Source organism: Mustela lutreola, chromosome 1 (assembly GCF_030435805.1).
Source record: "Mustela lutreola isolate mMusLut2 chromosome 1, mMusLut2.pri, whole genome shotgun sequence".
NCBI lineage: Eukaryota > Metazoa > Chordata > Mammalia > Carnivora > Mustelidae > Mustela > Mustela lutreola.
Genome location: NC_081290.1, coordinates 151,323,283 through 151,345,998, shown reverse-complemented (window position 1 = coordinate 151,345,998; position 22,716 = coordinate 151,323,283). Strand labels below are relative to the sequence as shown.

Sequence of the window (22,716 nt, the reverse complement as noted above, 5' to 3'; positions counted from 1 at the left end):
AAAATCTTGCTCTGAGTTATTACTTTAAAATAAGCCTTTTTACAATTTTATAAGGGACCAGTTTGTACATTACACGTGTGGATCCCTTTAGGGCAGCAGGACACTGAGGACGAGCAACTGGAGGCACAGAAGCTCTTGTGGAAGCTGCGGCCACACTGCAGGCAGAGGCAAGGCTGGGCCAGCGTGCTCGCCATTCCCTTGCCCCCCGTTACGTGTACTAACAGCTAGTGCAGTGTACGCACCGTGAGTTTAACAATTTCAATTTTGGAGGAAAAACAAGCAAAAGTGAGAAGTAGCTAGATTACACAGTGCGCCCCTGAGAACACCCAGGTTAAGCGCTGTGTGGCCGCCAAATGAAACAGTACGTGGCACCCAGAGGAAGTCAGCGGCGTCACGAATTCACAGCAAATGTCACTATGTGTGTAACAGGGAAAGGAGAAACACCTTGTATGATTCCTCTCTGTAGGCTGAAGATTTTATTTTTCGAACCTTTCAGGGGAATTAATTCCATTTACTAAACCTTTGTAAAATGCCACAGAAGCCGAGGGCAGAGGGGTAAGCCATGCTCTGAAGAACTGGCCATCTCCAGGCAGAGTCTCCCTCAAAGATCACCTGGAAGTTACAAAGAGGCAGTTCTAGAATATGAACCTTTGAAAAAACCAGTCTTTTCCCTATTTTTAGATTTGGGCTTGTTTCCCACATTTTTGCTTTCAAGGGCATGTAACTCTTACCTTTCTTCTGTTAAAGCAAACCGAAACCCATCTTAAAGAATTATGGTGCAGGAAATGGCTTCTGTGGAAGCGCATCTGGACTCAGAGCCACTCCTGCCCAGGCAGGGCGGCTCAGACTCTCCCTGCTCAGGACAGACAACAGGGGAAGCCACTTCTGGGGAGAAGTGGTACCCTCGCTGCTTTGTAGGGGTCAAGAGAGTATAGACAAGACAAATTGTGAAACAAAGGTTGTCTATAACGGCCCATTGCAGATGGCAGACTCCCAAGTGAGGAAGGCTGGTTTCAGGCTGGAAACACCAACTGACAACTTCAGTTCCTCTCTCCCCATCACACTGTTCTTTCAAATATCAGCACAGGAATCAGAGTGATTTCCATTAAAACAAAAGCTCATTTTCTTGTGCCGGAATTTATATCAAATAAAAGGACAGAGATCAAAGTCAAACAGTTTTCCCATGTTCCAATCCTTCTGTCCCTACAGGACATAAATAACCTACTCCTAAGTTTATTCCTTGAATGACAATAGCTAGCTTTATTTCACGAATGCTGGTGTCCAAATGAGTTACTTTGCTTTCGTCACTGTGCATGAGTCAAGGCAGGTCAACTGGAGGCTTCATGCAGACTTTAGGAACTGGATATGTGACTTGAGAAGATGCAGAGGAGGGCGAACGGGAGCTCTGAGCACCGAAGCTCGGTGGGCTTGGTCAGCAGACACCCAGCCTGGCCCTGCGAGCAGATTCCAGTCTCCGCAGCTGTAGGATGAGGGAGAAGCTCCTTGCCAGGGAGACAGGCTGGGTCCATTTGTTTAGCTCAGCCTCTCTGCTGAGTATTCAAAATATCTTGAATTTTTATTTTCTGCCGGGAGGAGACTGCATCAAGGTGAGCTGGTGTGGCCATTACTTTAGTGTCTTTACCATGTACGGACCTTGTAATCTGTAGCCAATCTTTCTGTAATAATTCCTGGTGCCGACCCCTGTGAAGCAGCAGAAAACTGAAGTTAAGAAAAGTCTACAAAGTCTAACTTTCGTAAAACCCTCAAAAGCCAGCAAACTCCCCCCTCACAGCTGCCCTCTTCCACTCATTCACAGACCAAATTCCAGTCCAGACTGAATCTTACCTTAACAAGTTTGGAACATTTTTATTATTTTGAATTCAAGCTGTATTAAAACACAGAAACTGTATTTCAGAGCCTCGCGTGTTGCAATCCTGCGGACACCTCCCTGTGAGAGGAGGTGGATCTGTGTGAGAAATGTCCACACTCTCAATGGAGCCAAACAGCAGTAGCGTTTCCAGGAAGCTGTGAGAAGAGTCATGGGAAACGGGGTCTGCACAGAATGCCCGGAGGAAAAGGGCCCGGAAGGAAGAGCTGCGCTTTAGTGTCTGCGCCAGCCTCCGCAGTGTGAGTGACAATTTCAGCAAAATATTGGTCACATTAAATCAATGCTACTCAATTTGCACTTTACTAAAGTTTTGTTTGTCTTAACTGGCATATTTACTTTCATGTATGAGCAGTGTAAGTACGAGGAGTTCATACCAGTTTTAAGTTTGCACGCATTTAAACAACGTAGCTGATTTAAGTCAGTACTAAAGATCCAGGAACTTAGTTTCTTTAGAGAAACACTATCCTAAGTGGTGTTCCTAAAGTAAAAACAGTCTTACACATAAGACGCTGAGCTCCTAAGAGGATAGAGCACAGTAACTCAGGCAGTATCTCCAGGGGTGGTTAAGAGGATGGACTTTGGATCAGTCCGCTATGGGTCTGAGACCTAGACCTGTCATTGTATAGGTCTGTGGCCTGCGCCACTTACTTAACTTCCCTATTATTTGATCGTCTGTAATAACATACTTAAGTTTTAAGGGTGTCAAGTATTAAACGAGACTGTCTATGAAATGTGATTAGTTCAGAGTCTGAAAAAGGCCGATTCCTCAGAAACACTGGCTGCTGTTGTTACTCTTTTAAAAGTTTTTTATGAACTGGTAACTGCTTATATTTCTAGCTTCATCTCTTGCTACAACTCTCTCCCTAACATTATGCGCTTCAGCCTTGGTGAATCTAAAATTTTTCCAGGCTCTCTGCATGTCTGGCTCTTTCTCTTGCTTCCAGGTCTCTTTGCTTATGCTGTTCCCCCTACCAAATTAGTTGAACCTGAGGAGGGGGGTAATGCAAACTTCCATTTATAGGTCACACAGGTAACAAGCTGGACTTGCAATGGGCATCTGAAGTAAAGACATTCTTGCAGGCTTGAGCCCTTAGCCCATGGGATCTGATGCTAACTCCAGGGAGACAGTGTTGGAATGGAGTTGAATTACAGCTGGTATTGCAGAATTGCTTGATGTGTGGAAAACTGCTGCCTCTGGTGTCGGTAATGTAAGTATTCACAGAGCACTGTGTGCAATGTGAGTGAAAACAACAACATGTGTCTTTATGGTGCTTTGCCGCCCACGGCTCTCCCCACCCCCTGGTTGACTATGTGCTGCTTGCCTCCCTGTGTGATGGAAGTTCTATTTACCTTGTTGATCAAGTGTATTTCTAGTGCAGAGGCCTGTGCCTGGAATCAAATAATTGTTAGCTCTTTCAAGTCTAGCTTAGTTCTTTAGTCCAAACATTTGCTATTTAGAAATAGGCCTTCCCACCATGTTTTGTTTCCCATCCCCTTCAAAATTTTTCAAGTGTTTAGAAAATGGAACTAAAGCTGGCATGACAAAAGTCACAAAACTGACCCGTGAGAACAGGTCACTGGAGACTTTCCCCTTGAAATCAAGGATTACTAATACTCCATCTCGCATAATTGTACCGTGTCTCTGTTCTAATCATTACTTCTGTTCAACACTGTGACTTAGGGTAGAGCAAGGGGAAAACAAAAACACCGCACAGGTCAGGTGGCAGCTCAGACCCCCAGAGGTACACAACCTCTTCTAAAGTTCTGTATCTGTAAGCATATCCTATAACCTAGCAATTCTGCTCCTGAGTGAAAAGAGAAATGAATGCTTACATCCAACAAAAGATATAATTTATAATATCCAAACAGGAAATATCCCAAATATCTATCAACAGAATGGATAAACTGTATTTTCACATAACAGAATACTAAACAGCATTGAAAAAGGAACTTTCTCTGTAAGAACATGGATGAACCTCACAGACCTAATGTATATGAAAGAAACCAGATATAAAAGGTTAACATAAGTTCACCTGTTAACACAATGTTCAGACAGAGGCAAAACTAATTTTATCGTCCTAGAGGTCAGAGTACTGGTTTCATATGGAAGACAGTATGGACTGAATGAGGGAACAAAGTCTTTCTGGAGTGCTGAAAATGTTCTAAATCTAGTAGCTACATCGGAACATGTAGCTAAATGTAAAAATTAAGTGGTGTGCTTCCAGTCAGAATGGCTAAAATTAACAAGTCAGGAAATGACAGATGCTGGTGAGGATGCAGAAAAAGGGGAACCCTCCTACACTGCTGGTGGGAATGCAAGCTGGTGCAGCCACTCTAGAAAAGAGCATGGAGGTTCCTCAAAAAGCTGAAAACAGAGCTACCTTACAACCCAGCAATTGCACTACTGGGTATTTACACTAAAAGATACAAATGTAGTGATCCAAAGGGGCATGTGCACCCAAATGTTTATAGCAGCAATGTCCACAATAGCCAAACTATGGAAAGAACCTAGATGTCCATCAACAGATGAATGGATCAACAAGAGGTGGTATATATACACAATGGAATACTATGCAGCCATCAAAAGAAAGGAAATCTTGCCATTTGTGACGACATGGATGGAACTAGAGGGTATTATGCTTAGCGAAATAAGTCAATCGAAGAAAGACAACTATCATATGATCTCCCTGATATGAGAAAATGGAGATGCAATGTGGGGGATTTGGAGGGTAGGAAAAGAAAAAATGAAACAAGATGGGCTTGGGAGGGAGACAAACCATAAGAGACTCTTAATGTCACAAAACAAACTGAGAGTGGCCGGGGGGAGGGAGGTAGGAAGAGAGTGGTGGGGTTATGGACATTGGGGAGGGTATGTGCTATGGTGAGTGCTGTGAAGTGTGTAAACCTGGCGATTCATAGACCTGTACCCCTGGGGCTAATAATACATTATATGTTTATAAAAAAAAATAAAAAAAATTAAAATTAAAAAAATTAAGTGGTGTGCTTAACATGTATACGTATCTCAATTAAAAAAATAAAGCTTCAGAGGGACACTCCATTTAATAGATGTTTCAATGTATTTTTTTTTTTAAGGATTTTTACTTATTTATTTGACAGATCACAAGTAGTCAGAGAGGCAGGCAGAGAGAGAGAGGAGGAAACAGACTCCCCGCTGAGCAGAGAGCCCGATGTGGGGCTCGGTCCTAGGACCCTGAGACCATGACCTGAGCCGAAGGCAGAGGCTTTAACCCACTGAGCCACCCAGGCGCCCCTGTTTCAATGTATTTTGAGAGGTCAATTTGTCTAGAGAATTCAGTAAAATAAGGTAGAAGGAATAGGATGAGCGGCCCACTTCACACTGAACCGCCCACTTGGACAAACCACCAGGAGACTCTTGCACATACATCCACTATCCACAAAGAAGCAAGAAATCATAGCCCCTCTTTCTATGCTAGCTTCATCCCTTCCTTACCGCCCTGTTGTTTTGGTAATCATGCTGTGCTTTATTTTACTTGCATGTCTAGCTCCCCTCCCAGAATGTAAGCTCTTTAAAGTCCATGACTTCCATCATTAGGGCTTAATAAGCGCCTGGCATATCATGAACATGCAATGAATGCTTACAGATATACTGTACTGTATTCACAGTTATTATGTGGTATACATACAGAGAACTGTGCTCCTGGGGGATGTCTTTAAAAAAAGAAAAAGAAAAAATTGCCACTGTGTTGTTAGGTGCCCAGTCAGTGGGAATGACTCAATGTAAAAGGCATTAAGGGCAGGACTTCTTCATCAAGTTACAAATTTTCCACCTTGTTATGTTAAAGATTAAGAGTCTGTTTTTCAATTTATACTATTATATCTAATAAAACTGCCCCCAATTTTTAAAGAAATATTTGTTTTTTTATATATTCTAATTTCACAAAGCAGATGCCATTTTCCATGGACTTAATCCACTATGAAGAATTTCAGATATATAAAAGTAAAAATGATAGTATATTGAACCTCCACATACCCATTACCCAGCTCCTTCAACAATTATCAGTTCATCCGCCAGATTGTTAATGCTTCCAGCTTTCTACTCAGAGGAAGTCACATAATACATCTGTTTCCTTCCAGTTCTGCTCAGCTTAGTCACTGGAGACATAGTTTAATTGCCTTCTTTCAAATAAAGATGATGATATTTTCTTCACCATCAATTTCCAGACTGAAGATGTCCTGTTGATCAGTGGACTTTACTTCCTGAGACATGCTACAACCCGTATCTATCCACCACAACCAGTAGCAGAGGTGACACAGAAGCCGCTCCCAGACAGGACTAGCCAGGCCTCGGATAACTGCAAAAGTTCCTCACCTTGAGGGTGTCCAGATTTCCTAAGCACGTTGCTGAGAAGAACAGGTCTACAGGGGCACAATGAAGCCTTCCTCAGTCGTGACTCCCAGTGAGCATACAGACTCCCTGAGCTCTCCCTTTCTGCCTGTATACAGGGCACACACCCTAGAAATCATTACCAGCTTGAGAAGACACATTTAGGCTTTGTGCTTTTTTGAAGGAAAGGTATACTTTCAAGCTCCTTTCTTTGTTTTCAGTAACATGCAGTAGCACTGAGATGGAAAATCTACTTCTAGAGGCTCTGAGAACTTTTAAGAATTTGGGGGAGAGAAGTCTGACCTCCACTGGGTATTAACCAACTAAGCAAAAATACTCCCCATTTATATTTCTATGTGCCCCCCCCCTCTTTCTACAATCTGCAGAACAGACTGCCAAAAGCATTAGTGCTCTTAGCCAGCTTGAAGGAGAACACACCATCACCCAGACTGGGTGCAGGTCACACCTGCTCCCATCCCCACTCCGTGCTGAGCAGGGCTCTAAACAGTCCTGTCACAGTAACTTTCCTCTTGTTATTCGGCCAACAACAAGCAATTACGTGTCACAACTGACGTCAGCCAGCCTCCCAGACTGATGTCGGCAGGCTGTGTCACAGGCCTCAGCGTTAAAGCTGCTCCTGCCCTTGAGGAGAGATGCAGTGGGCTGTGCATGTAACTGAGTTCTTGGGTCTGCAAAGCCTTGGGCTGGGGAACGAGCAGGACTTGCACAGACACACAGCAGCCCTCAGGGTGCCCTATGGCCAGTTGTCAGCAGAGCAGTCAGGATGGGGAGTAGTGGGGGTGGGCCAAATGCCTGCTTCCTTTCATCCTCCAAGTTCTGTAACCCACAACCAGAAGTTACGTAGATCTTGGGGGCCTCTTTCCTACTCTCAGAGGCTGGATAAATGTTCTATCTTCACCACTTTGCAGGCTCTGATGATGATGAGATATGGTGAAAGAAGAGTATCTTGAAATGTGTTGGAGTGATACTCTGTGATTCGGTTTCAGCGACCAGCCTCTATAGTTACCCTCCTGGCTTTCACCTGTGCCCCAGGATCTATAGCTCTTTTGGAGGAGAACATAAACCTGGTTACTTGTGTGCAGGAACTTTACACAGAACGCAGCCCCAGGACAGAGGTAAAGACCTGGGATGCCATGCACTCTGATGGGGTGACAGGAAGAGAGAGCTGGTCAGCACTATGTGGAAGTGCTCCTTACCCAACTGTGATCTCCAGCTAATTGCTTCAAGGCTGGCTGCCATGAGCTGCCTACCTCCTAGGACCCTATCACTTAGGGGAAACCAGGGGATAGAGTATTTCTCTGATCCTTTTTCTGTACCCAATACCTTCAAGCTTCAAACCCCTCACAGTGGGTGAAAATGCCTCCACTTTTCTGACCCCCTCAGACTGCTGGGGGGGGGGGGGAGGTCATTCACATGACCTGGATAAACCTCAAGCCTTGTTCTTGGACAACTAGTGCTCTTAGATGCCCTGGCTAAAGGAAACAGAGATCCTACTTGGATGAAGCTAACATCATCTAGGTTTTGAAGTATTCTTGAAAGCAAATTCTCTCATAAAATGTTCTGCAAATAAGAAGTGATGAGATATACTTTTAAACAAGACAACAGGGTAACAAAAGGCTGCAGGTATTCCAGATCTGAGGTCCTCTGATGCAAATTGTAGAAGAACTATGCTTCCTACAGTTCACTGAGATAGAGACCGAATTTAAGACTATTTAAAAGCAACAAAAAACTAAAACATGATAGAACAGTTGAAAAAGATACTAGAATCAGAGAACTGAAAAATGAGGACTAAGGCATCAGTGAGTGAGTTTAGCAGTAGGTTATACCGAATTAGAAGAAACTATCAATGATGACACATGGAGAAACAAAGCAATGGGGGTAGGGAAAGAGGGTATGGGACACAATGGATATAATGAGTAGGTCTAATGTATGTTTACCAGCAGTTCCAGGAAGTGGGGAGAAAATAGGATAGAGACAATATGGGATAGAGGCTGAAAATTACTCATTTAAAAAAGAAAAAAATCAACTCCCCCATGAAAGAAACCCAAGCATAGAAAACCCATACCCAGGAACACCATAGTAAAACTACAGAAAACACACTCTAAACCAGACAATATTAAAAAACAAAATCATAAAAGCAGCCAGAGAGATATCCTGAAGACAGACCTGAGAGTTCTTAACTGTATCATTAAAAGCCAAAGACAGTGGAAAAAGTCTCAAGGTGCTGAAAGCCAAAAAATACAAACCCAGAATTCTTAGTGAAAACTGCATTCAAGAACAGAATCAGATAATGACATGTCATATAATCAAATTTAGTTCACTAAAGTAAATTCTTTAGGCATAAAGAAAATAGTATTTGCAAATTACCTGATTACCCATCAACAATAAAACAGATAAAATGTGATATATTCATATCATAGGATCCTATATATCAATGAAAATAAAGAGCAAAGAAAGTAATAAATGTAACAGTAAGTTCAAATGAATATTAAATGTATATAACAATAATATTAGTAATAATGTCTTGTGGATTTTTTAAAAAGTATCACACATGGAGAAAGTTCAAAAAATATCTAAATGACCAATAAACATATGAAAAGGCAGTCAACTACATCAGTCATCAGGAAATATAGATTAAAACTACAGAAAATACCACCACATACATACTGAACAACTAAAACTCTTACATATTCCTCGTGGGAGTAAAAATTGGTAGCAGTATAGGAAACCACTTTGTAGATTCTTATAAACACCTGTAACTCTCTGTAATCCAACAAGCCACTCTTAGTGCACTGCCCACAAACATGTCTGCACATGGGCCCCACGATACATATATCAGAATATTCATGAGCCCAAACTGGAAGCTATACAAATATCCAGCAAGAATCAAAAAAAAATGTGAGATATTTGCATAACGGAATCCTATATATCAATGAAAATGAGTGAAAATGAACACAGCCACACACAACGTGACTTCATCTCATTATATTGCACACAAGCAGCCAGAACAACAAATTTACTAAAATGATTTCATTTATCTAAAACTAACAACAAAACTATACTACAGTTTAGGGATTCATAGTTAGGTAATGGGAGTATAAAAAGAATACATGGAAGAAAATACCAAAAAAGCCAGGCTGCTGCTAGAAGGAAGAACGCAAGGAGGTGGAAGGAGAGGATGATGGGAGGGGTCAAGAGAGGGTACTTATTATATGGATGCTGCGTATGTTCTTGACCTAAGTAAGGACGACATAGGCATTGGTTAAACAATTTCTTGTTTAGCAGTTAATGAACTGTCCTATTTGTTACAGTTTACTGTCAACTTTTAAAAATGACAGATTAGTTAAGATTTGGTAATTTTAACTATTGTTTATTAAATAAGGAAATATATGCCTCATGTATGTGGAATATCAGAAAAACTTGGGTTTAGTGATTCCAACTGGACAAAGGAAGCACATGAAATTACTAATGTGATTTAATACAGGAAAAAATATTTAATATCATGTAATTATTGAGTATGTACTAGGAGCTAGAAATTAAGAGTTTTATCTGCTAGAATTCTTCAAGGAAAGAAAATTTCTGACCTAATAATTTAGAAGCTTTCATGTCTGAAGTAGGAAAATGAATTTGAAATCTGGAGCATTCCAGTTCTTTGACACTACCTCAGCTAAGACACAAGGCTGTCCCCTTCATCGCTAGTCATGTGTTGGACTGAATTAAAATTCAGCCTACATCACATTCCTAGAGCCAAACATGAAAAGAGAAAATATGCTAAATCTATCTTTTGAAACTTAAATCTGATTTTTCCAACTAGGCGCAAAAGACTGAGATGATGATTCATGATCATTTTTAAAAAATCATGGAATAAAAATAAAGAAACTGTTTTAATTAGTTTTGGGTTCAATTAATCAACTATTTACTGAGTGCTTGATATGTGCCTAGCAGCATTAATACAAGGCAAATGTATTCATTAGTTTCATTCATTTGCTATTGAAATGAGACTTTATTACATCTCATTGATCTCTTAGTTGGATGGCAATATTTCACTCTTCAATAATGCACACATATGAGAGTTGGGGAAAGGCTTTTATTCCGAACGTTTGAAAATGAACCAATAAACTCAATGACCTGAAATCTTTGAAAGAGGTTTTCTTCCCTTATTCTAAAAAAAAAAAAAAAAAAAAAAAACTTATAAAGTTACCCACAGATAATCTTAGTTCTTGAAAGCAGTTGATTATTCCAAGTCAAAAATACAGCACATTAGTACCTTATTCTCCATGATCTTGGAAGATACAGAGACTACCTGAGTAGAGCTCTAAGACCCAACCTGCTACCAGGCGGCCTGAAAGTTCCTCTAGCCATTCTGAAATGGCTATACTAAGATAAGAACAAAGACAAATTGAACAAAAAATAAAAGTAGGTAACTTATAAAGCAGACACAGATTTGATATAGGAGAACCCACAATCTTCTAATTCAGAAATGAAGTGGCTCTGTTCATATCAGTGCAGAATATGTGTATGTCACAGATCATTCTCACTACTTTGTTCATGTCCCAAATCATTAGTGTCTCTACAGTAGTTAAAGACTGTGCCATTGGTAACCTGGTATAGGAAGTGGGATCCCTTCTATTTATAGTCTTTTAAAAAACAGACTTTAAAAGAGCAAATGGTGGAGTAGGAAACTGCAGAGATCAGTTGCTCCACTGAATCTACTACTAAACTGGAAAAAAACAGAACCAACTATTTTGGGACAATGGAACTTTATAGCATCCAGGGGGGTGCCTGAGGAAGGGGCTGCTCAACTATGACAGGAAAGCAGCAGATGCAAAGCACCTACTATTCCTGATTTCTATGTAGCTGGCTGCAGCCATGGTGGGCAATAAACCCTTTTCTCTAAGAATGTGAGGCTGTATGTTTTGTTTGGTTTGGAGGCTCTTGGGGGGACTAGTGTTTTTGTTCTGTTCCCTCCTTGCTGTGGCTTCCCTGGGGTATTTATTGTAAGATTTGAGGAGACATACACTACCCTCTCCCGCTTTTAAAGATCCAGACATTTAAGAAAATCCCTGTTGGGTCACAAGCTGACTGCAGAGAGAACAAAAACTTCAGGGGCCACATGCAATGAAGAATCAACTTTACAAAAACAGTTTGGAAAAGTCACTACACAAATGGACGACTGTAGCCCTTAAAAGCAACCCTACAGAGGAGGACAGTCTGACCTGTATAATATTCAAATGTGCAGATCTTAACAACAATAGAAAATCCAGGAAAAAAAGAATTTGACAAAAGCTATGCTTAAGCCTAGACACTGGCATTACCAGGCAAAATCAACTGTATTAAATATGCTCAGAAGCTGAAGGAAACAATGGACAAAGAACCAAAGGAGCACAAACAACAAAAGCAAAAATAAGGGGGACTGCAATTAAGAAGCTTCTCTATAGCAAAAGAAATAATTAAAACAATGAAAAAACCTACAGAATGGGAAAAAATATATGCAATTCATATATGAATAAGGGGTTAATATCCATAATACTTAACCATACAACTGAGTAACAAAAAACAATGATTACAAATGGGCAGAGAGACTAAACTGACATTTCTCCAAAGAAAATATCCACGCAGCCAACAGGTACATGAAAAGGTGTTCAACATCACTATTCATCAGGGAAATGGAAATCAAAACCACAATGATATGACCTCGCACATGTTAGTATGGCCACCAGCAAGAAGACAAAAGAACAAGTGTTGGCAAGACTGTGGAGAAAAGGGAGCCCTTGTGCATGCTGGTGGGAATATAAATTGGTGCTGCTCCTCTGGAAAACAGTATGGAGTCATCAGAAAATTAAAAACAGAATTACCAGGAAAAAAAAAAGGAATTATCACATGATCCAGTAATTCTTCTTCTGGGTATAAACATCCAAAAGTCATGAAAACAAGACACTGAAGAGATATATTTACTCCATGTTCACTGCAGCATTATTGACACTAGCCAAAATATGAAAACAACTTTTGTGTCTGTCAATGGGTGAATGGACCCATTGTGGTGTAGGGTATACAGTACATGCAACAGAGTATTATTCAGCCATGGGAAAGAAAAAAATCTTGCCATTTGCAACACGGATGGACCTTAAGGCCATTATGCTAGGTGATAAAATCAGACAAAGACAAATGGTGTATGATATCACTTATATACAGAACCTTAAAAAATAGTTGAATGTTAGTTGCCAGGGGCTGGGAGGGTGGAGGAATAGGAGCTATACTGTACCAGGGTACAAACTTGCAACTTGTAGATAAATAATTCTTGAAGATCTAATGCACAGCATAGTGATTATAGACAGCAATATTATAAACATCAAACTTGCTAAAAGATTAGATCTTAATCCTACCACAAAAAAGAAATGATAATAATGTGGTATGTTAGAGGTGTTATTAATGCCATAATGTGAATCATATTACAATATATAAATTTATCAAATCAACATATTGTATGCTTTAAATTTATACAATGTTATATATACTTCAAAACAAGAACTAAAAGAAATCAAACACTCTATGTACAAAGGAGGAATGTCAATAAAGAGAAATTATAAAAAGAAACTGAACAGAAATATTAGAGCTGAAAAGTACAGTAGCAAAAAGATTTAAAATTTAATAGAGGAGTTCAATTGCAGATCTGAGCAGACAGAAAACAGAATCAGTGAACTTAAAGATAATGTGATTGAATTTATCCAGTCTAAGGAGCAGAAAGAAAAAAGAACAAGGAACCTAAGAGACCTGTTGAAACACCATGAAGCATACTAACATACACATAATGGAAGTCTCAGAGGGAGATGAGACAGATAAAGGGTAGAAAAAAAAATTTAAGAAAAAAATGGCCAAAATTTCCCAAATTTGATGAAAGATATGAAACTACACTCCTAAGAAGCTCAAAAGTTTCAAGTAGGATAAACTCAAAAAGATCTATCAAGGCACATTACAGACAAATCATCAAAAGCCAAAGAATCTTGAAAGCAGGGAGGAGTGACTCATCAAATACAAGGGATCCTCAATAGTATCAACAGCTAATCTCAGAAACCATGGAGGTCAGAAGGCATGGGCTGACACATTTAAAGTAAAGAAAGCAAAAAACAAACCTGTCAACTAAGAATTTTATATACAGCAAAATTATCTCTCATGGATAAAGAAGAAATTAAGATATCTCCAAATAAACCAAAGCTAGGAAAGGTTGTACCACTAGACTTACCCTGCAAGAATCCTTCAGATCAAAACAGAAGGACATTAGACAGTAAGTCAAAGCCATGTGAAGGAAGGAAGGAGGGAAGAAGAACAAAGAATGAATGAACACTGCTAAACATTAACTACATAGGTAAATACAAAAGCCAATATTATTGTACTGGTTTGTAACTCCTCTTTTCCCCTATATAATTTAAAATACAAATTCATAAAACAGTAATTATAAATTTGTTAAGAGACTTATAGGTATAAAGATATTATATATATATATATATATAATTTATGACAGGAACAAGGCAAAACAGAAACCGATATGTATGGAGCAAAATGTTTGCATACTATGAAAACTAAATTCATATTATTCAAACTAGGTTGCTCTAAGTTTAAGATGTTAATTGTAATCCCTCAGGTAATCACTAAGAAAATAGCTAGTAACCAAAAGAGAGCTGAGGTGGATATACTACCAAAGAAAAGATTTTTTTTTTCATTTTTTTAGAAAGCTAGTTTTTTTTTTTTTTTAAAGATTTTATTTATCCACCTGACAGACAGAGATCACAAGTAGGCAGAGAGGCAGGCAGGCAGAGAGAGAGAGGAGGAAGCAGGCCCCCCGCGGAGCGGAGGGCCTGATGCGGGGCTCGATCCCAGGACCCTGGGACCATGACCTGAGCCCAAGGCAGAGGCTTAACCCACTGAGCCACCCAGGCGCCCCTAGTTTTTTTTTTTTTTTAAAGATTTTATTCATTCATTTACAGAGAGAAAGATATTATAAGCAGGTGGATCAGCAGGCAGAAGGAGAAGGAAAAGCAGGCTTCCCACTGAGCAGGGAGTCCAATCGGGGGCTCGATCCCAGGGCCCTGGGATCATGACCTGAGCCAAAGGCAGATGCTTAACCGACTGAGCCACCCTGGTGCCCCAAAGAAAAGATATATTAAGCCAAAAAAATGTACAGGAGGTGAAGAAAAATGTTATGTATTGATAAAAAGTTCAATTCATCAAGGTTTAACAATTATAAACATATTTATACCTAACAACAGAGCCCCAAAATACATGAAGCAAAAATGGACAGAACTGAAGGGAGAAATAAATAGGTCTACATTAAGAACTGGACATCTCAATGCACATTTTTAATAATTTCTTGAAAAATAAGACAGAAGATCAGTAAGGAAATAGAAGACTTGAAAAACCCTTTAAACCAATTAGACCTACCAGACACATATAGAACACATCACTCAACAACAGCAGAATATACATTTTCCACAGTGGACATGGAGGGTCCTACAACTTGGATCATATTATCAGGTCATAAAACAAATCTTAATAAATTTATTAAGACTGAAATCTTACAAAGTATGGAAAAAAGTATAAAGAAAAAACCTGAAATCACTAAAATTAGAAATGAAAGAGATATTACTGGCTTTATAGAAATAAAAAGAATTATAAGAATACTATGACAACAACTTGGATGTGTGCATACACCAGTATACTGGATAATCCAGTTAAAATGGACAAATCCCAGAAACACAAACTACAAACACTGACTCAAGAAGAAAGAAAAGGTCTATATAGTCCTCTAACAAGTCAGGGAATCAAAATCCTCCAAACAAAGGAAAACCTAGGACTAGATGGCTTTACTGGTGATTTCTACTAAATGTTTATAGAATTAACACCAATCCTCAAACATTTCCAAAAAACTTAAAAGGAGGGACACTTCCTAACTTAGCATATGTGCCTAGCAACACCTTGATAATGAAGCTATACAAAGACAGTACAAAGAAAACTACAAACCTCTAACTTTATGAATGTATATGGAAGAAAATACTTGCAAATCACAGGTCTTATAACAGTATCCAGAAAATATGAAGAATCCCTAAAATTCAACAACAGAAAGAGAACCCAATTAAGTAATAAGCAAAGGACTTGAACAGATGTTTTTCTAAAGAAGATACACAAATGACAAAAAAAAAAAAAAAAAAAAAAAGAAGATACACAAATGACAAGCACAAAAAAGACATTAAGGAAATCAAAGTTAAAACCCCAGTAAAACAACACTCCACACCTACTAGGATGGTTATTTAAAAAAAGAAAAAAGGGAAAACAAGTGTTGGCAAGGATGCGGAGAAATGAGAACTCATGCATTGCTGATAGGGAACATAAAATGAGTGATGTGGCCATTGTAGAAAAGTTTGGTGATTCCTGAAAAAGTTAAAAAGAGTTTTATCCAGCAACTCTACTTTTTTTTTTTTTTTTTTAAAGACTTATTTATCTGAGATAGAGGGAGAGTGAGCGAGCATGCATGAGCCGGTGGGGTGGTGGAGGAGAGAGGGAGAGGGAAAAACAGACTCTCAGGTCATGATGCCCGGGTCCTGGGATCGAGCCCCGCATCGGGATCTCTGCTCAGTGGGGAGCCTGCTTCCCTTCCTCTCTCTCTGCCTGCCTCTCTGCCTACTTGTGATCTCTGTCTGTCAAATAAATAAATAAAAATCTTTTTTAGAAAATGGTTATAATGGTAAATTTTGTCATATACAATTTACTACCTCCCCAAATTAAAAAAAAAGACTTTAAAGGTTCATTAACTATTTTCAGGTGTTTATGGGGGGGAAGGGGGTGTGGATAAGAGTGGGATATCTCTGAAGAGAAACCATGTACCCTCAGCCCAAAGATAATCTTCTATATTCCATAACCTAGAAGATATAAATGGCCAATATCATAGATCTAAAGGATCAGACAGGATTTAGATAGGCTTGTAAAGGGAAATACAGACATGTCCTCATGGAAGAAAGATGACAGACAAAAGGTCAGATGCAGGGGCAACTTGTGAGGAAGGCCCGCCAAAGTCTGCTTAGGACAGTGTTAGGTATAACTGTGCTGCCATAACTGTTTCTATGAAAATTTGATATTGGGTTTGGGATAAGAACCCTTGAACCTACGTTGGCCCAAAGAGAGTCTATCCTGGGAGAAGGCTAAATGAAGTTTCCTGTAGAAAGGGACTGTATGCCTGTTAATCTCAAGTTAATGAAAACATATTTAACTTAGTAGGCAAAAAAGAGCTGTCACCAGATCCTCTCTTTATAAGGGGATGTATTCTCTCACCCTTTAAATCCACGCTGGCCCAGTGATGCTGGGTAAGCAACAGAATGGGGCCTAAGGCAGGCAGTGTCTAAGACGACTTCCAGAGTCCCTGTCTACTGGTATTCAGTCTTATATAATCCCTTCCCCTTGAGAGTGGGCTGGACTTGACTCTTTTCTAAGACCAGGTACAAGGACTATGGCTTCCATCTTGAGGGGCTCTCTGTCTCTGTGATCGCTCTAAGGGGGGAAGCAAGCTGACATGTGATGAGCAGCTCTACAGAGAGGCCTGTGTGGCATGGTGAGAAACTGTGGCCCTAGACCAACAGCCTGTGAGGAACTGAAGCCTGCCAAAACCACACAGTAAAACTGGCAGTGCATCTTTCAACCCCAATTGAATCCTGAAATGATTACATCCCCAGCTGATACCTTAACTGCAGCTTTGTGAGACACTGTGGGCCAGAGGTACCGGGCTAAGTTGCTTCTAGATTTCTGACCTACAGAAACTGTGTGGTAACTGCTTGTTTTCAGCCACTAAGTTTTGTGGTTATTTATTACACAGAGACAGATATGAATATAAGATTTCTGGGACTTCTAAGCCCAAGTCTTTGTTTCCTTCCTCTTCGAGCCCAGCCTTTCAAGCCATGGGACATGCAAGTCATCTGGAAAGGAACCAAGGTGCTCATGTTAATAGCCTCCACTGTGCACCTGCTACCGGCTAGAACTGAGACTCCAGACAAGCCAACCTAGTCAGTTAACAGCCATTTAAGCCACCCCAGCTAAGGCTCCAGACATCATGAAACAGAAATGAGCCATCCTTTCTATTCCCTGCTGAATTTCTGACCTACAGAATCACTAAGAAAATGAAATGCTTGTTCTGTTAAGCCACCAAATTTTGGTGTGGTGTGTTAGACAACAAGAAGTAACCAAAACAATCACTAATTAGTAGGATTTGCAGTAAGAGGTTACAGAGCACACAGGGTCTAGATCTGAGGCTTAGATACACCAAACATCCATGATTCATTCATACATAGTGGAAAAACTGAACAACTGGATGCTCAGAGTGGGAGAAAATGGTGGTGGTGGTGGTTGGGGGGGGATATAAGGAAACATATCCCACGGCCACTATCTAAAACCCTAAATCTACCAGTTAATGTCTTGGAAATGTGAGCTATTAGAGACAACAGTTTAAGCCAGGCTGACCAAAAAATAAAAAGTCCCCTGTGTTATACCCTGTTGGAATGAGAAATGTTTAAACTAAAAGACTCCATAAAAGCAGTATCTCAGTTGCCAAAGAAGGCAGCAAATGTTTTCCAGCATTATTTAGTGATCTGCTCACCCAAAAGGCAAGAAGCTGCCAAATTCCTGCCTCTAATAGATCTGAAAGAGGAAAGTTTTATCAAACTGAAGGGATTATAGCAATGTCATATATTTACAGAAAAGAACCATACTAATTATATGAAAGTTACACTGATAAGGAGTTAACATGGTAACAAACTAAAAACTGACTTTGTGACAGAGAGCATATGATAAGTAGTCCAGACTAGACCACTTTGGAGAAGGCCTTCTTCCTCAGAAAAAAGCCTGTGAAGTGTCTAACTTTACAATAAAAGCAGTCATTTCTATCCAAGCTCCCAGACCTCTTGGGAATATTATTAGAGGCCACGTGACATAACACTATTCCTCCTCCCAAGCAGATGCACACAGTCGTAATTCCCAATACCCCAAAACTAAGAGGAATAAGAATGGGGAGAAAAAGTATACAAATGTGTGTCAACATTAGCAAGGCTGTCCTCTGGGATGCTCATGTGCACATTTCTGAGATGCAAGGAGACTTGCTAGCAAGGACCTGGGAAGAGCAACAGCACTTGCCAGAGATTGTTCCTCAAGAGCCAACAAGCTACTACCTACCTGGATCACTAGCTTTGGCTTAGGAAATCTCATCATAAATTCAGTTGCCGACAAGATCCAAACAGCGGAAACTCACTAGTGGCTTATTCAGGAATACTTGAAAAACATGCCTTAATAAATATAGTCATGAATACCAAGAGAGGGATGAGTATAACGCACTTGGTATGCAAAGTACTACAATCTGGTACCTGATTCATCTACAAATTGAATAAATATCAAGTCAGGAATAATGGCCCTGAGAGGAGCTGGGCAACAGTGCAATACAGACACCAATTAGCAAACATTTAGCTAATTTCTTATCCAGCAAAGTAGTATATCATCAATGCTAGTTAATAATGATGCTAAAATTAAGAAAATCCTGATTGCACAGCAATATTTTATGTTCTATCTATTGACTTTAAAAAGGAAGATACTAGGGACACCTGGGTGGCTCAGTTGGTTAAGCGGCTGCCTTCGGCTTAGGTCATGATCCCCAGCATCCTGAGATCGAGTCCTACATCGGGCTCCTTGCTCAGCGGGGAGCCTGCTTCTCCCTCTGCCTCTGCTGCGACTCTGCCTGCCTGTGCTCGCTCTCTCTCTCTCTCTCTGGCAAATAAATAAATAAAATCTTAAAAAAAAAAAAAAAGAGGAAGATACTAGCCACCATCATGATAAAATCCTGTGGGAACATGGAACAAAAAAGAAGTATGTATAATTGTTAGAACACCAAAATGGGAGAAATAGAGGAATATACAGAACCCTAACCGTGCATTTCATTAGAGGATAATTTATTAAAGAGAAATTATGAAAGAGATGAGACAGAAAGAAGAGCGAACCATCTCCTCCCTTCCTTACTGAGAAGTGCTGGGCACACATGCACGTGCAGCACAGACTGGTTTGCCTTTGGCAGGCTTCCTGTGCCCATCAGCAAACAGATAAGCCAAAACAAGGAAGGTTTTTCTAGGCATTTTGGTTAGGATTATGATTCCACTACCAGACAGAACCTGTTACAAATACATGCTTCTTTTCACCTAGATTTTCATGCAAAGAATAAAGTAAAGCTACCTTCACCTTAAATTAAGAGAGATGGTTGCTGCTTGGAATACAGGTGAAGTTTCTGGGGTCCCATAAGTAAACCTAAGCCATTTGTAGTTTAATGAAACCAAATGACTGTTATTTTCTGCCCACATATCATTAAACACTGGCTCTGGGGTACCAGACCATTAATTTGGGTCCTAGGAAACCATACTGGGTTACGTAAGGCACAGGCATGTTGATGTTTTTTCACTGGTAGGAGTTGTAGATATAGTTTTAGAATCGTATTCTGAGCATCATGATTTAGAATGATCTCATCTCCACAGGGACTTGTTTACTCATTCTATATTTAAGGTTTAAGTTTTATTCACCCTGTATATTTACCTTCTCCCCTTCCCCCCTTCCCTCTTCTGTGCCTGTTTAATGAGTTTAAGCAAAATGGCTAACAGTCTCTGACTTCAGTGATTTCTGTCATCAACCATTCAGACATTTTCCTCATTTCTCACCACCACTGTGTGATCTATCAGCCTGGTACAATTCTTGGCCAATGGCCATATTAATTTTCTACTTGAAAGAACACAAATAGAATAGTGCTTATGACGAAGGTACTAGGGGGAGCTTGGGGAATAGCTGTTCGTCTTGATGCATAGCAATTAGCCTGGCAAACAGAAACGGTAACATGACTGGATCTGATACCTAGCCAAAATTGCCAAAAGGGAAAAAAAAAAGTCATTCTGTTGGGGGTATTAAGTGGCTTTTTAAATAGTAGCTATCATCAGTTATATTTGCCCTTTTGGAAAGGGTATGGGCAGTATAACATCAGAGATCTCCAGTTTCCATGGTGATTATTAGTAATGGCATTTCAAATGTTGTAGTTAGATTCTACAGTATAATCACTTCACTTTACACCATAAGACAGGGCAGAGAAAAAACTGCTTTATCTTAACACATTAAAGAATGTTCATCATCCACTTAAACATCACAGCTTTTCAAGTAGACAGAATTTGTTAATCTTAAACAGATGTATGTTGACAGAACCTACATGAGTAAGTTGGGGAGAGATCCTAAAGCACTTGGATATAATGGGGACTAATTAATTGCTTAGATATTTAGCAGTAATTAACTGCCTACACATTATTTTGTAAATTGGTTGTTCTTATCCTATTGATTTACTCATTTTTGTATGCAGAAAAAGATTATTTTCCTATTCTGAGGCAATTAGTCATGAACTGAGATGTAATGTAAGTAGAGAGAAAAATCTATCTTTTTCTGCAGTTAAAGATAATCCACGTGGTGAGGACTGAGTTAGCTGTGCGGCTTAATAGAAACATCCCTCAAACATAGGGTAGCACTTTGTACTCCTCTGCCCTCTCAGTGCTGGTTCCTTGAACTTAGGGGAAGCCAAACATTTCATTTTTGCTTTAATACTCACATTTGGAGTTGATGGTTAATTTAAAAACACAGTTTACTTCCCAAGACAAATACGTGTGCTTTAAAAAATAGAAAGAATTATTTTTAAAAGTCTAAGAAAGTGCTTCATTTGACTCCAATAAACAAGAAAATTTGTAATTTTCTCATGAAGCTATAAAGTTAATCTTTTAAAAAAAGGATCAATCAGCTGTAAAATATTCAGTATATACCCTCTAGAAACAAAATATATTAAGGTAACAAAGATAAAATGGCCGATTGGTTTAAGATAAAAAAACGATTTGTTTTTAATAGAGAAAAATAGAGCACATGGAATCCTTCTGACTAGTGTTTCAAATCAGATCTACTGTGCAGTTAATCATATTGTCTGAGACAGAATCAAAGATCATAAATCCAAGTAACAGAAAATCTGCTGGCAAGTTGAGGGGAAGTAATAATGAATCAGAATGTAATTAAAAAAAACCTCTACATAAGTGCATTACTCTTATAGTCATAGTAACCAGAATGATAAATGACCTGTCTCTTCCTTGCTCAAGCTACTAGTTATGGCAGAACAGAATATCTAGGCCACCACTGTGTACAAAAGCCTACAGACAGAACAAGGATGGATTTACAAATTAAGGACAAGGTCATAAAAAAAAGTATCACCAAATTGTGACTGAAGTCAATATGCATCCACAAATCATGGATAGGATAACCTACCTATGGGAAGCTGTGTTAATTTTCACCATCAAATACCCAATGTACAAGGAGATGGAACTCAAATACTAATGAAACCAAAGGGCTTCCTAACATGGTTTCAGAAAAGAATCTACTTTAGACGTAATCAGTAAAACATAACTGGTTACTCTGAGCACTACAACAGATTAAGACACTGAAGGGCCGAATTCTAGATTCTATAACTGTAAAAGATAACCTACCTCCATTGTTTTTAGTAAGGAAAGAAAGGTCCATGGCGATCAAGTAAAGTTATCCAAGATCACAAGGAATGCTACAATCAACAAAGGAATGGAATCCAACCACCCCCCAAACGTCTCCTCTTATACAGCCCAACTAATGACACACTGTGAAAAAGCACAGTGCACAAACACTAATGTGATCACAGAGTTTTTCATTCTAAGGATTGATTTATGGAGAACAACTGCCTGACTTTTTACAAAAACAAATTAAAACACACACACATGTACTTGCATCAGCAGCATATATACTAAAATTGGAATGATACAGAGAAGATTAGCATGGCCCCTGTGCAAAGATGACACGCAAATTCGTGAAGCATTCCATATTCTTAAACCACAGTGAGATACACCTTACACCAATCAGAATGGCTAAAATTAACCAGCTAGGTGTTGGTGAGGATGTGGAGAAAGGGGAAACTCCTACTCTCTTGGTGGGAATGCAAGCTGGTGCAGCCACTCTGGAAAACAGTATGGAGGTTCCTCAAAAAGTTGAAAATAGAGCTACCTTATAACCCAGCAATCACACTACTGGGTATTTACCCTACAGATACAAATGTAGTGATCTGAAGAGGCACACGCACCCCAATGTTTATAGCAGCAATGTCCACAATAGCCCAACTATGGAAAGAGCCTAGATGTCCATCAATGGATGAAAGGATAAAGAAGATGGGGTGTGTATATATATACAATGGAATACTATGCAGCCATCAAAAGAAATGAAATCTTGCCATTTGCAACAACATGGCTGGAACAAGAGGGTAATAAGAGAACTAGAACTGAGCAAAATAAGTCAATCAGAGAAAGACAATTAGCATATGATCTTACTGATATGA

At 39.5% G+C, this 22,716-nt stretch overlaps 1 protein-coding gene, 1 long non-coding RNA gene and 1 other non-coding gene across 8 annotated transcripts in view; 2 read left to right on the top strand and 1 right to left on the bottom strand.

Annotated features, from left to right (window-relative positions):
- Positions 1-22,716, top strand: part of LOC131833414 (uncharacterized) — a 48,154-nt gene that overhangs the window by 4,954 nt on the left and 20,484 nt on the right. For 3 of the 5 annotated variants that reach the window (XR_009354453.1, XR_009354454.1, XR_009354451.1), the window contains 4 exons: positions 1,916-2,127; positions 2,910-3,096; positions 6,092-6,443; positions 7,184-7,648. This is a non-coding gene — a long non-coding RNA (uncharacterized LOC131833414). Of the gene's footprint in view, positions 1-1,915; positions 2,128-2,909; positions 3,097-6,091; positions 6,444-7,183; positions 7,649-22,716 lie in introns of those variants that run through there. The other 2 variants (XR_009354452.1, XR_009354455.1) reach the window with 2 other exon arrangements.
- ELP3 (elongator acetyltransferase complex subunit 3) overlaps positions 458-22,716 on the bottom strand; it is a 98,226-nt gene continuing 75,967 nt past the window's right edge. For both annotated transcript variants that reach the window (XM_059176594.1, XM_059176602.1), the window contains exon 15: positions 458-1,701. In XM_059176594.1, coding sequence (XP_059032577.1) covers positions 1,625-1,701 — 77 coding nt within the window. In that variant the 3' untranslated portion in view covers positions 458-1,624. The remainder of the gene's footprint in view (positions 1,702-22,716) is intronic.
- LOC131822862 (U6 spliceosomal RNA) lies at positions 22,108-22,214 on the top strand. The gene has a single exon (XR_009350347.1). It is a non-coding gene; the product is annotated as a U6 spliceosomal RNA (small nuclear RNA).